The 14,881-nt window shown below is 45.7% G+C and overlaps 1 protein-coding gene across 2 annotated transcripts in view; it reads right to left on the bottom strand.

The window, feature by feature from the left end:
- Kank1 (KN motif and ankyrin repeat domains 1) overlaps positions 1-14,881 on the bottom strand; it is a 194,041-nt gene that overhangs the window by 44,149 nt on the left and 135,011 nt on the right. For both annotated transcript variants that reach the window (XM_057777958.1, XM_057777957.1), the window contains exon 3: positions 14,186-14,306. In XM_057777958.1, the coding sequence (XP_057633941.1) occupies positions 14,186-14,222 (37 nt within the window). In that variant the 5' untranslated portion in view covers positions 14,223-14,306. The remainder of the gene's footprint in view (positions 1-14,185; positions 14,307-14,881) is intronic.

Genomic DNA, 14,881 nt, shown 5'->3' on the forward strand with positions numbered 1-14,881 from the left:
CTCCACCCTGGGTGTTGGAAGAGGGTTCTTTTATATGCCAGGATTAGCAAGACCTGTTCCTGAGACCTCACGTTAGGGCAGACTTTCCCAGGACAGACCACCCAGCATGCATCGGGAGGAGGGTGTGTCCTAGCAGCGAAGGGGCGTGGTTCTTCTCAGGAGAGTGACAGCAGAAGAGGACACTATCTCACTGTCCTATCTGAAAAGACAAGAATGAGAAGCCTGCTTGTTTTGTTATCGCTTTCCCTGAGCAGGGGCCCCAGCTGGAGTCACACTGGATTTCCACACACTCTGCTGTCCATTCCCCCATTATTATCCTCATCAGATTAAAGGAGAGATGTGGCTATGTCTAGCCAAGATTTAAAATCAACATTTTAGTTGTAGTTTATCTTTTTACTTTTTGGCAGCACTGGGGACTAAGGACCTACAAGCAAGCACTCTACCTCTGAGCCATATCCCTAGCCCTCTGTTTACATTTTATTTTGACACAGGGTCTCCTAAGTTGTCCATAATGGCCTTAAACTCAATTGGTATCCTCGGCAGTCCTTCAATTTGCAATCCTAAAGTCCCAGCCTCCTCAGTGTCTGGAATTATAGCCTGTGCCACCAGGCCTGGCTGAAATCGATATTTTAAAAGGTCAAATGGTGCCAGGCAATGGTGGCACACACCTTTAATCCCAGCATTTGGGAGGCAGAGGCAGGCAGCGGATCTCAGTGAGTTCAAGGCCAGCCTGGTTAACAAAGAGAGTGCCAGGACAGTCAGGAATGTTACAAACCATATCTCGAAAAACAAAACAAAACAACAAAGGGCAAATGGCAGAATCTCCTGTGGGGCACAGAAGTAAATGAGGGGATTAAAACCTTAAATGTTCACAAGGACTTCCTTAAAGGCTGCAAATGGACAACAACAGGGACTATTTATTTCCTCACATCTGATAAAAGATGTACAGAGGCTATGCTAAGAGAATAGTGGGACAGAAGTAGGACAGACCACACTCCCAGAGTCCCCAGCTCAGGTCTCACCCACAGTTCCAAGGGGTCCACCAAACCAGATTAAATAAGCTTGGCCAGAGGAGTCAGCTGGCCCTCTGCCTCCTCCCCCTCTGTCTGGGCTGTAAACAAGCAGTGAAAGGAGCAAAGAAAAAGGTCATGGGAGCTGGAAAGAACTTTCCAAATAGTCTCAGAAAATCCTTCTGAGGACGGCCGCTCATTATACTCACACTACTCTGCCCTTCTCCCTGCATCCAGAGCCTCCCCAACGCTGTCACTGAAGCCAGCCTTTGAGCAAAGGATGGAGAGAAAGCAGCAACCTGAACAAGAGGAGGAATGGAAGCAAGTGCCTATGACACGGTGACAACCACTTGTCTGGTTCACCCAGGTGGACAGACCAAGTGTGAAGTAGCAGAGCAAGCGACTCCAGAGAACAGGCTGGTAGACAACATGCTAGGGCTGGAACGATGTCAGACTGGCAAGTGCCAGGGCCCACTTCAGTCCCACAATTCTGCCTCTTGCTCTGATGTATGTGCCCAGTGTTAGCAAGCATAATGCAAGGGCACTGAAAGTGTGGCTGAACAGGGAATCTGCTGGTCCACAAAGCAAGGGAGGACATGTCTACAAAGACCATTACATGATTCCTACCTCTAGTCACAGAGGGATGAGTACACAACAGAGGCACACGACCCTTCTGTATGCTGTGAATATGTCTTATTACCATTGGTTAATAAAGAAGCTGATTTGGTCAATAGCGATGCAGAATATAGCTAGGTAGGAAATCCAAGCAGATGGCGGGGAGAGAAGGCAGAGTCAGGGAGACGCCAGAAGCTGCTGGAGACGCAAGATGTGAGGTAACAAGGCACAAGCTTCCTGGTAAAATATAAACTAATAGAAATTAGTTAAGTTCTAAGAGCTAGTTAGTAATAAGCCTGAGTCATCGGCCAAACAATTTGCAATTAATATTAAGCCTCATAAAGGACATTTTGGAACTGGACGGCAGGAGAGAAACATCCAGTTACAGGAGGTGATAATAATCATTTGATAGAAATACAAAACACTCTTGGAATTTAAGAAAAAAAAAAGGAAAGATGAAGAGCTGGAGATGGCTCAGTGGTCAAGAGCCCTTGCAGCTCTTCCAGAGGACTGGCGTTTGGTTACTAGCTCTATCAGGCATCTCACAAATGTGCCTAACTCCAGCTGCAGGGCACCCAACACCTTCTTCTGTATTCCTGTCTGTGCTTCCATGCACATACCCACAGACAAACATAACCAAAAATAATAAAAAGTCAAATCAAGAAAAGAGATGTTGAGAAATGATTTTAAAAAGAAAAGATGAATTCCACAGGATCTATCAACGACCACTGAGACTCTAGAGCAAAGAGTCATGGGATTTGAAGGTTATGAAAGGCCTGTATCCACAGATGCAGGAAGGGCTTTCAGGTGCAGAGACCAGTGCTTCAAGCAAAGCCCCAGGCCGGGAAGCAGCACTGGGATGGAGAGACTCTCCCTCTCGCACAGTCGTCTGGCCTCTTGCTATCTCAAGCCCAGGAAAACCCACTGCGGTTTCCTCAGGCACTGATGGGGAGAGAAGCAAACAACGGCTACTGTCAGAATTGGCTCCAAACAAAGGTCTGGAGTTAAGAAAATAGTTCTAAAGTTTGTGGGGGAAAAAGTATCTGAGGAGAAAGAAAAATCAAAGAATCGTGCCAATCGTCACTAACCAAACAAAACCACAACCTGGTGAGAAGGGAAGCGGAGACGCCTTTCCAGGGACCGGGATGGCTCATCACACAAACCGGGACTCAGTGTTCCTCTGCCAAACGCATCTCTGAGCGAGTATTTTTTATTTTTTTTATTTTTTTTTTTTTTTTTGGTTTTTCGAGACAGGGTTTCCCTGTGTAGCTTTGGAGCCTTTCCTGGAACTTGCTCTGCAGACCAGGTTGGCCTCGAACTCACAGAGATCCTCCTGCCTCTGCCTCCCGAGTGCTGGGATTAAAGGCATGCACCACCACCCACCCATCTGAGCGGGTGTTTTAAAGGAAACCACCAAATGAATGAGCTTTCTGAATTTGAGCGTTGCTGCAATTTTCCACTACTCTGCCTACGAGTCCCTAAACAATTCAAGTTCACCACTAATGCGAGGTTTCCTTTCTCAGTGCCACACGTTCTGGGGAAAGCCAAAGGTTTCGACAGCGGAGAAACCTCTGGCCCTGAAATCCCTTTAACCTTCTAGGTATTTTTTTTTTTTTTTTTTTTTTGGTTTTTCGAGACAGGGTTTCTCTGTGGTTTTGGAGCCTGTCCTGGAACTAGCTCTTGTAGACCAGGCTGGTCTCGAACTCACATAGATCCGCCTGCCTCTGCCTCCCGAGTGCTGGGATTAAAGGCGTGCGCCACCATCGCCCGGCCCCTTCTAGGTATTTTGGGATTCTTTATTTCAAATCAGTACTCTGAGGTGTTGAGGGCTCCAGCTGCTCTTTTCTGGTGCCCAGATAAAGCCCTAGCAATGTCTTCAGAGGACAGATAGCTACAGCTGTTTCTGCAACTGCTGAGTGTGTGGGAGGAGAAGCATGGGATACAGAGAGGTGACTAGACCTAAAATTCACGACACACTGGGGCCATCTCCCTCACACAGTCCCTGGGGGCAGATCTGGGCAGAACCTGGCACGAGTGGAAAAATCTGGTGGCACAGGGCTTCGTGTTTTGCAATTTCTTCCTGTAAGCTACATTTCTGGAATCGTTTCACAGGCAGACTATGCCTCCTCCCCCACTGGCCTACAGACTTCCAGGTCTCCACCCTGGAGTGCTGGAAATGCCAGTGCATCATGGGACTGATTCACCCCTGCAGGCCGGGCACAAGCAAGGGGACGTGCGACATAAACCCGGCAAGTACTTGAGCATCCTCTGCCAGGGCATGGAAAGACAAATCAACTCTGTCTTCAGTTGGAGGGGAGCAGGGGAGCAGGTTGTGCTCCCAAGTTTTCCTGGTGTGTTCCCAGTTGGAATACAGCATCCTAGCCCATCAAAAATACAGGACAGAGAATCAGTCGTACCTTGCTGGGTCTCTGGACTTAGAGGAGGTGGACAGAGGATGTAAGGGCTGACATACACCACTAGTACTACAAAGACATTAAGCACTAGGTTTGTGAACCTAGGTTTGTGAACTGCTAAAAATGCGCAGTATCCCAAACCCAGCCTCCCAAGTTTCTAGCAAAGTCCCCTTTCTTGCAGGAGACTCTAACATGCACCCCTGGCAGAGGAACAACATGTCCTGGACTGATGGGCTCAGACAAGAGGAAAGGGCTCAAAAGAGGGCAAGGATGGGAAAAGCGGACGAAGTGTGCTCAGTCGATGTTTTCACAAAATTATCTGCAAAGCTGATGGGGTTTATCGACTCGACCAAATATTATGTGAATAAATACAGGAGCCACTGATTCTCTTTTGATTCTACCTGTTAAGTCGGGAGCGTCACCCTAGCCCCTGGCATCCATTCCAGCCCCCTGGCCTCAGAGTTGCATTGCTCTGGACTTCAAATCCCAGCATGCCAGGTCCTGATCCCTCCTCAGGGGAGGGTCAGGACTACTCCCACTGGGTATTTAAGTGGGCTCCCAGAGGAGGAAGGCATGGTTCTGGGTTTGCATGTGCTCTCCGCTTTTCTGTCTCCCCTGCCGTGCTCTCAGTTAATCTGATCTCACTGGATTTCTTTGCACTGGCAGAGCGGTTCATTTTAAGATTTTTTCCGTAACAATAACAAGGAACATTTTGACTTTTAAATTTTCTTCCTTCCTTTCTCCCTCTTTCCGCCCCCCCCCTCTGTCTCTCTCTCTCTGTCTCTCTCTCTCTCTTCCTTCCTTCCTTCCTTCCTTCCTTCCTTCCTTCCTTCCTTCCTCCCTCCCTCCCTCCCTCCCTCCCTCCCTTCCTCTTGTGTCTATATGCATCAGACTGTGTATATACATGTGGAGGCCAGGCAGGTGTCTCCTTCTACCATTCTCCACTATATATGTGTATATATATATATATATATATATATATATATATATATATATATATATATAAACATACACATATGTACATACATACATACATACATACATACATACATACATACATACATGTTGTTGCTGCTGCTTGTTTGAGACAGGGTCTCACTCTGTAGCCCTGGCTGTTCTGGAACTTACTATAGACCAGACTGGCCTTAAACTCACACAACTCTGACTGTCTCTGCCTCCTGAGCACCAGGATTAAAGCCTACACCACCACGCCTGGCTCTGTTGTGTCTTTAGAACTCACCGATTAGCTGACCAACACACTCCAGAGAGCCACCTGCCTCTGCACCACCATGCTAGAGAGTTACAGATACCTGCAACCACCCTGGGCTTTTGTGTGGGTGCCATGAATCTGAACCCAGGTCCTTATGTCTGTGCAACAAATACGGAAGATCACTTGAGAGAAAAACCTTCTTCAATGACCTGAAGTCACAGAAAAAGAACTCCAATGAACACAGTACTTGTGACTTTTAAAAGCAAATTGCTTCTCTGAACTCTCATTTCCTCCATAAATAAAGGTTTATATGCTGAAGATGTAATAAAGTCTACAGTCCTTGATCCAGGTGAAGGAACTGTCAAGGGATCCTTCAGATCTGGCTTGCATAAAATAGGGACTCCAGAAGCTTGATTTTCCAGCTAGGTTAAATCCTGCAAATCAAACATCTAGCCCCTGACAAAACTTTGCTGCCTATAGTTCTACTTTCTATCTATTGATGAGAAAAGACTTGAGGATAGCACGGAGTCTGAACTGTAGCTGTCACTGCTTCTAAATACTGCTCGGATGAGGAATCTGGCCACTGTATTTTTAAAAATCCTCAAAATAGAAGCATAATTATTTTTAAGTGGGGCGCCCACTTGTCTGAACAGAACTCCTCGCTGAGATCACCAGTGTTTAGAAACAAATGAGCCGCACATTATTTTAGTCTTTCTAATAAACTGCATAGCCCCAAAGCTGAATCCAATTTGTCTTCTAAACACGAGCATATTTTTCCTAACAAACATGAAAATGAATGAGCCAATGAACAGCTCATTCAGACTCTTCACAGAGAAGCCAAGACGCTTGGCCTCAGAGTGTTTGAACTCGGGTCCTCCTGTTTGCGACGCAGGCACTTTAAACCTCTGAGACATTCATTTCTCCAGCCCCAGGAAATACATTCAAACTACAAGAGATCACTTAGAAAGAAAAACCTTCTTCAAGGACAAATAAAGAACTCAAGTGAACACAGTACTTGTGACGTTTGACAGCAAATCGCTTCTCTAGCTACAGCAGTTTGAATTAATTCAGCCACATCTGATTTCCAGATCCGGAATCAAGTTTTTATTGGTGACGTCTACTCTAGGCAATGTTAATGCATTTTGTCCAGAAAAGAGTGGAATTTATTGCTTCCATGAATCTAAGAACTATGCTTACATTCTTCAGCCGGATCAAATCAAGCAGCTTTTTACAGGAAAGAACGCCAAAGCAGAGACTTGGAACTTTATCAGTCACTTTCCTCCCAGCCCATAGAAACCTCTGAGACTGTACAGAGGAGATGGACTGAAATTCCCAGGACACAGGAAGAAGCCCTGGAAAAGGTGAGCCGTCCATGGATGGATTCCCAAGCCCAGTGAAGACAGCACAGACAGGCTAATCATAATAAACGACAATACTCACGGTGTGGAGTCCTGGAGTGTGGCAGGGGCTGTGCCAGCTCTATGCTGGCTTCCCGGGCTCTTAGAGTCAGCGCAGTAGAAATCTGCAGCTCAGGCTTTCCTCTCCTTGCCCCGGGAGGAGCCCTTTTCTCTCCTTCCTACGCCCAAGGAGGCTGGTACTCACCAGTCCCAGCTAAGCTGCAGCCCTAATCGCCTGCTTGAAATCTGATGCTTAACCCATTAAGACTGGGCAAGCCTGGGAGAAAGAATGCTTGGAAGGGGAAGCTGGCTACAGGTTAAGGCTGAAGCCTTGAGCATTAGTACAACAGGCAAGCCCTGAGCAGGGAAGATCTTCCATAGTCTCTCCAGGGGTGGGCATCAACTCTGGGGTTCTGTTTAGCCACCCAAGCAAGACTCCAAAACCCAGGGTCTCCTATTTGTAACTAGTGTTGGCATTTTAACAATTATAAAATTCAAACTATTTGACTTAAAAAAAAAGTCTCGTCAAAGACCATTGTTATAAGAAAAATTACTTTATTTGTGACCTTCGGTGTGAAATTAGCCTTCGATAAATTAATATATAAGTTTTATTAAAAGCTGAAATGTAAATATAATTAAATCCAATAAACACATCCAATGCTAGGAAGGAAGTTCATGATACAATAGAGAAGTATAAGGCATTAAATAATATGGAATTCAATTAAACAATGCACATTAATGTACATTAAAAGGTAAACTATCAATACTATCAATATAACCATTATCATGCATATTAGGAAACTAGCATTAAAGAAAATACCTATCACCAAAACCCCAATCTTAAAGGATATTTTGCTTTTAACCATCACACTTCCCAGGTATTAATAAATTTGCTGAAATACATACTGTTTGGGTTAAGCCCCTGGCATCCATATATCCAAAGAGTCTGTAATGTTTGGGTGGAAATTCCATCCCAAGCCCCTTCCCTGGGAGTTGCCTCAGTCCAGACTCCACCTCTGAAAAAGCCCCCCAAACGATGACACCGCCCACCCCAGAGATGCTCAAGACCACTCCCACAAAGTATTTAAACTGCCCCCAGAGAACAGACACGTGGATTTCCGGTCTTCTTTCCCAGTTCCCTCTCTGAGGTCCTGGAAGGCCACCCGGGGGCTTTGACATCCATTAAACCTGGGTTTTTTTCTAATTCAACTTGATTTGGTCTGATCTGGATTATTGCGTTGGCAGAGAGGTTTATTGGGGTGCAGAGACCTTTCCCTTGGTCTCTGTTCTCAACCATCTTGACCAGACACTATATACACTGTCAATGACAACACAAGTGCCTTAGCCACTGGCTCACTGGGTGAGCTTCACAAGTTGGGTTTTGTCTTCTGAGAGGAGGGAAGGGACGCCAGACAACTGATATAAAACAGACCTCCTCTTGCTCCTACCTGTATTTTTATGTTAAGAAACTCAGTTTTACCCTCGGCTTTTTCTGACAATCTGATAACAGTACTTATGGGAAAATACAGGGCCGAAATAAGAACACCCACCTAACGTCCTGTTACAGACAGAATCAAGAGACCCCAGAAGTCACAGAGCATAGCATTGTTTATACGCCGTTTAAGCTCCGCCTGTGGGACCAGAGTAACTAGATGGCAGGGCTGGAACTCACCCTCAGGGACACGGCAGCTCTGCTGTGTCCTTTCTAAAGATGGTCTCAGCAAACACCACCGTGATTCCAGGCAGACTAGTCAACGCACTGTGGTGTTTAAAGTTGAAATTCCAGCTGCTAGGCTCACCCTCAGTGGGCTCAGAGTTCTGTTTGAGAAATGCGCCTGCCCAGAAATAATATTTACACAGCCCAGAGTGGGCTGTGGGTGTCACAGGTAGCTTTGCCTGCTCTGCAGGAGTCTCGGGCTCTGTCTGCTTGACCCGGCCTTATCAATGCCCTTTGTACCTCAATTGAGATCAGCATAGAGACAAAATGCAGAGCCAAATCAACTGTCCTGGCTAGGCAGATTTAAGATCCGAGACAGCTACTGAGGCCATTACAAAGCTGAGCTCTTCAACTCCCGTTTCTGTGAAATTACGCTCAGGAAATCACAGAAGAGGAGAAAAATGCCAAGGCAAGAGGGGGCTTGCGGCATCATTTTCTCCAGGGAAGGGAAGATGTGGCAACTTTCCTTCCAAACACCCCAGCAAAAAGCGAAGAGTAACCGAGCTGCTAGAACTACGGCCAGGAGTACCAGGAAGCCGTCCCAAAGATTCATTCGAAAGCATTTTCCATGAAGACTGGGCAGGATACAGAGAGTGTTAAAGCCAAGGACTGCACACTAAAATGTACGAAAGCTTACTGAAGCCCTACCCTTGCCTGACCAGGAAGGGAAAGCGCTGAAAATAAGACGTAGGATGGGTTTGTAAGTATGCCCCCCTTCTCTCTTCCTGACAAATTCATGAATGCGATCCAATCAATTTTAAAAAATGGAGTTAAAAGTTTTTATTTTATATGTAGGAGTGTTTGCTGGCACAGATATATGTGCACCACTTGTGTGCCTGGTGTCCACAAAGACCAGAGGGGTCCTATCAGGTAATAGCACGGAGCTGGTTTACAGAGAGTTGTGAGCTGTCATCTGAGTGCTGGGAACCCAACCCAGGTCCTCTGCAAGAGCAGCAAATACTCTCGAACCACTGAGCATTTTTCCAGCCCCAATAATTTAAAAATTTTAATGCAGCTAATAAGTAAGTGAGCAGACATCACAAGTAAGCAGACATGTGAAGAAAGACACCCAGAATGACAAGAGGTAGAAGCCACAACGGAGGAAGGCAGCTAATAGCAAACACAAAGATGATAAAGTGGCCAGAAAAGTCACTGAACCACACTCGCCCGTTCATCCCATTTAACTGTTAGAGAGGGACAAGAGAACACACTGGCACTAATGTCTCAGCACCTGTGGGGGTTCCACATGAGGGCACCAGAGCAGGGCTCAGGACAGGGACTACAGGGCAAGGACAACTGGCCTGTCCCCTCACATCTGCCTAGCATTTGCATCTTAAAAAGAGTTCTCCCAAACCAGGTGTAAGGGCTCATGCCTGTCATTCCAGCACTCGGGAAGAAAGGAACTAAGTTCAAGAGCAGTCTCAGAGACCCTGTCTCGGAAGAACCACAACAATGCAAGGCGAAGTTCACAACTTTGCCTATTTTTTTCCTCACACCTGTCTTGTGAAGAAAAGAAGACATGGGTTATTATCTTCATCTGACAAATCAGCCACTTGTTATTTGGCTTCTAAAGGAATCCTAAGGTCTAATTAAAGTTTCACAACATTAATTAGTGTTTAGAAAGGTATCAATCAGTGTAGCCAGTTTATGACACGACTTGGGAACTTGGGTAAAGAACAGACTGTCCCCATTTCGAGACCCCGAGGAAATCCAGCTACCTTTCTAACCAAGGGAATGTCAACTGCCTGGCTAGTTACAGAACAGTCAAACGCAATCTCGACAGCCCGGCTCATGAGGGCAGACTCGGCGGGCACTAGCCGTGTTCTGAACAAGTACATACGAACTATGCCAGGGGACAGAAGTAGCCAAAGCTCTGCTAAAAAGAGATAGTGTCATGAGGATGACTGATGCAGACTGGGATGACGCAAAGGGAAGGGGTTTGGGTGGGGCAGCTTGGCCAGGTTTAGCAAGCAGAAGTAGACAGATCACCAGTTAAACGTGAACCTCAGACATACAGCCCTTCTGTGGTGTAAACACATGCTCTATTTTAGCATCCCTGCCCACAGGAGACCCTGGCAGTGTTATTTGGTCTTGTGGTGCTTTCTATTGGTCACTTTTCCTTGACTCGTAAGAACATGAAAAGAGTTTACTATTCATGTTCTATGAATCTCAGACAGTTATTTTTAGGGAAAGGATTGGGAGACCATATTTAAGGGAAATGCAATTTAAAAAATCATCAACATGACTTTATTTTTTTTGGAGGGGGGAACCTGCAAACACATAGCTTACATCTAAAACTTCTACTAAATGACCCAGACCAGTTTCACAGGACTGATCAGTGACTGCTCCCCACTAGTTGCCCCCCACCATACAGAATGCCCTTTCTTTCTACTGTTAGGATAAAACCCTGTGACCAAGCCGGGTGGTGGTGGCGCACGTCTTTAATCCCAGAACTTGGGAGGCAGAGGCAGGCGGATCTCTGTGAGTTCGAGGCCAGCCTGGTCTACAAAGGGAGTTCCAGGACAGGCTCCAAAGCTACAGAGAAACCCTGTCTCAAAAAAAAAAAAAAAAAAAAAAAAAAAAAAAAAAAAAAAAAAACCTGTGACCAAAAGCAACTCGGGTGTGAAATGGTTTATTTGGCTTACGCTTCCACATCACAGTCCATTACTGAGGGAAGTCAAGGCAGGAACTCCAACGTAACCCCAGTCAGGAACTGAAGGGGACCATGGAAGAAGGCTGCTTACTGGGTTACTTTCTCAACCACAATGGGCTGGGCCCTCCCACATCCACTGTCCATCAAGAAAATGCCCCACAGGCTTTTCTAAGGCAAACTTAGGAGCTATTGTTCTCAGTCGAGCTTCCCTCTTCTCAAGCGACCCTAGCCTGTGTCAAGGTGAGAGCAAAACCAATCAACACACCAAACGCACTTGTAAAAAGAATCACTTTAATTTTTAATCATGATTATGTGTATGTAGGGGGGATGTGCACGAGAGTGCAGAGCCCGATGGAGAACAGAAAAAGGACCTGGAGCCCCGAGAGCAGGAGTTACAGGTGGCTGAGAACTGCCTGATAGGTCCATGGGCACGTATTTCTTGTGTAATACAAAATGAGAGCAGAAAAACACACAAAGCAATGATTTGGTAAGAAAAATCTTTCATCATCAAAAATATTTAAAATGTGAAAATTTGGAAAGTGAGAAAGCTATTTTTGGGTGGCAGCAGTACCAAGGATTTTGAATTTATTGTTTTTTTTTTTTAGAAAGTCCAGTACTACTCTGCTTTGTATCTAATGAGCGTCATGTGCACATAAATCCATGCATGTTAACTAAGCAACTGTGTACGACTGATTTGCTTAAAGCAGTAGTTCTCAACCTATGGGTCACGACCCCTTCGGGGGTCAAACAACGCCTCCATGAGGCTCGCCTAAGACCATTGGAAAACACAGATATTTATATTACAATTCATAACAGTAGCAAAAATATAGTTATCAAATAGCAATGAAAACAATTTTATGTTTGGGGTCACCACCACATGAGGAACTGTATTAGTGGGTGGCAGCATTGGGAAGGCTGAGAACCCTGGCTTGGAGGCTTACTTATACCAGTAGGAGCAAGGATTCCTCATCTCCTTGTCTGGACCGGACGCCGCCAGGAACCATTCATACCAGCACATCCTGGAACACAGAATCTGAGGGCTTTCCTTTACATTACACTTGATGCCCAGACCTAGTAGGCAGGAAACCAAGTCGGGAAGAAAGTTCCTGCTGCCACCAGATACCAACAGCTCTCAGGAGTAAGGAGAAGGGAAGGGCGGAACAAGGCGAGGTCAGGAAGTGAGGAGCAGGGGCTGAAACAGATCTCTACCACAACAGCGGGAGTGCAAATGCTAACTAAGCAGACTGCAAATGCTAAATGAAGTCTTCTGGTTCTGAGTGTCTGCCCCTCCTGAATACCATACTGCACTGTGAGGGGGCTCAGAATCAGCAAAGCTAGGACTCCAGTCAGGCTCTGTAGTCGAAACTCTCTGCTGTCAATCATTCAGCTACCCAGCAAGTTTTCTAGAGAGGAATTAATATTCCATATGTTGCTTACGCAGGTTATCTTCTAATTGGATGACCCCTCCCCCATTTATTCTACAAATGTCTCCCAAGTCTTACAAAGCAAACTGGTATTCAAAACATGCAGGTCTCTAATATAACCAAAGTAAGAACCTGAGTACAAGTCTTCATGATTTAAACTTATAGCTTGTTACGCACTCCAAAAGGAGGTTGTTTACAGCGTACAGTCTCTTCCTCGGGGCGACCGAGCTACGTTCTACTCTAAGTTATCCCATATTTATAAAACTAGCTATGCCTTGTCCAGAGTGACTCCATTGTATGAAGCAACAGGTGACTCCCTTTCAACCAAATGCTGAGTCAGAACGAGCCTCCATCTTAGATACCACGACTAGTACAACATGAACCCAGAACCATATTACTTGTTCATCCAAGCTATGAGATACTATGAATTTAACAAAGCTGGGTTGGGACACAGAAAAGCCAGGTCCTAGAATTCACTGAGAACACCAGGAGGGTGATGAATATGACCTCCTCACCTGGATTCCATAGGGGATGCAGAGCTAACACTGGGACAGAGTGTCACTCAGGGACATGCCGTCTAACCAACTGGGCCAAGCAGCACAGGTCAGATGGATCAGCACTGGACTTCAGACTGTCCCCAGCTTGGACTTGCTGCCACTCTTCTTCAGCTTGCCCTGGTCATGAATCTGACTTGACCATCTGCACTGCATGGGTACCACTCTTGCCTCTGCCTTCTAGTAAGGCCATTCCGTAGATGATGTATCATTATGGTACGTGTAGTGTGCACTTAAGAGTTCATAAGACGGGAATAAAACAACCTTAGGCTGCGAACTGCCACACCACCAAGTAAAGACACGATCACTCGATGAATTATTGCCAGCAGAACTGACTGGACTTATGAATTTACTGATACACCATAAGTTCTGACATTGGACAAGGAAGCAAATGTGTCTGGGCTCCATTTCTGTTCACTCCATCCCCATGGTTGGTCTCATCAAACAAACCTCCAAGGAATTGGTTTTCAGGCTCAAAACTGGTTGCCGTTCATCTAAAGATTACTCAGAGAGAAGTCTAAGTTGAGTGCGTGTGCCTTGTGCTAAGATCAAGTCAAGATTTTTACATTTCTTTCTCAACACATCAACAGAACTTTTAGGTAAGATTGTCTTTTTTTTTTTTTTTGATTTTTCGAGACAGGGTTTCTCCGTAGCTTTTGGTTCCTGTCCTGGAACTAGCTCTTGTAGACCAGGCTGGACTCGAACTCACAGAGATCCGCCTGCCTCTGCCTCCCGAGTGCTGGGATTAAAGGCGTGCGCCACCACCGCCCGGCTTAGTTTGTCTTAAAGAGAAAAACAAAGGCAGGCCAGATGGCTCAGTGGGGTAGAGGTACCTGTCATCAAGACTGACCACCTGAGTTCAATGCCTGGAATGCACATGATGGAAGGCGAGCACTGCCCCCCCCCAAAGTTGTCCTCTGATGCCCCCTAAACAAATAAAAGTGTGTATGTATTTTAAGACAAGTCTTCTAAGAGTTTAAAGAAGAAACAACTTTAACGAGATAGAAAGTTGCTGTGAAATTCTACTTCTCTAGGCCACTTGCTATTATCTATCCTTTATTAAAAGAGAAACCAATAAGTAATTTGAGCAAAGACATACCCTCCCTTCCTTCCTCCCTCCCTCCCTCCCTCCCTCCCTCCCTCCCTCCCTCCCTCCCTCCCTCCCTCCCTCCGTCATCAGAGCGCGCTTACCTGCACCATAGCCATTGACTTTTGTGGTATAAGCCATACTGGCTCAAATCCAAGAATGGACGCAGCAACCAGTGAGGGATTTGATCAAATTTCATACAGCAAGTTCCCAGAGGCTTTCAACCTGAAATGATAGAGAGAGCCCCATCAGAAAGTTCAAGATGGGTAGAACCACAAACCTTGGTTTCTGTGGACAGAGGTGGCTGCTGATGCAAAAAGCAGATTAGAAGGGAGAGAGACAGACTAAGGATCCAGGTGGTGGCTGCACGAGGCCTGGCCCCAAAGTGTGCAGAGGAATGACATGTCCGCTGGCTTAATGGTGTCCAGACGGGTGTCCAATACACTCTAGGGAGAGAAAACTGACCCCAGACACTGACAACTTAGGAAGTAGAGCACCTGACACATATCCCTCTTCAGTGTCCTCTATATTTTTTTAATTATATAAAACAGTTTATACACGCACACTATATGTGTATGTATGTGCTTTGAAGCTCATCTGCTTTTCTAAAAGTTGGTTCAATAATTTCACTTATCTGACTGCAACTTCAAAGCAGTTCCTGCACCAGACGCTCAATCTCTTAAAGGTAAACTCCATATACATTCTTTTTAAATGTCAGGTCTTTTTCCCAGTCCCACTTTTCTTCTATGCAATCGCTTTGCTGAGAACCTTCAGTATCTTGCACTGTTATGTTGGGCAAA

Source organism: Chionomys nivalis, chromosome 8 (genome assembly GCF_950005125.1).
Source record: "Chionomys nivalis chromosome 8, mChiNiv1.1, whole genome shotgun sequence".
NCBI lineage: Eukaryota > Metazoa > Chordata > Mammalia > Rodentia > Cricetidae > Chionomys > Chionomys nivalis.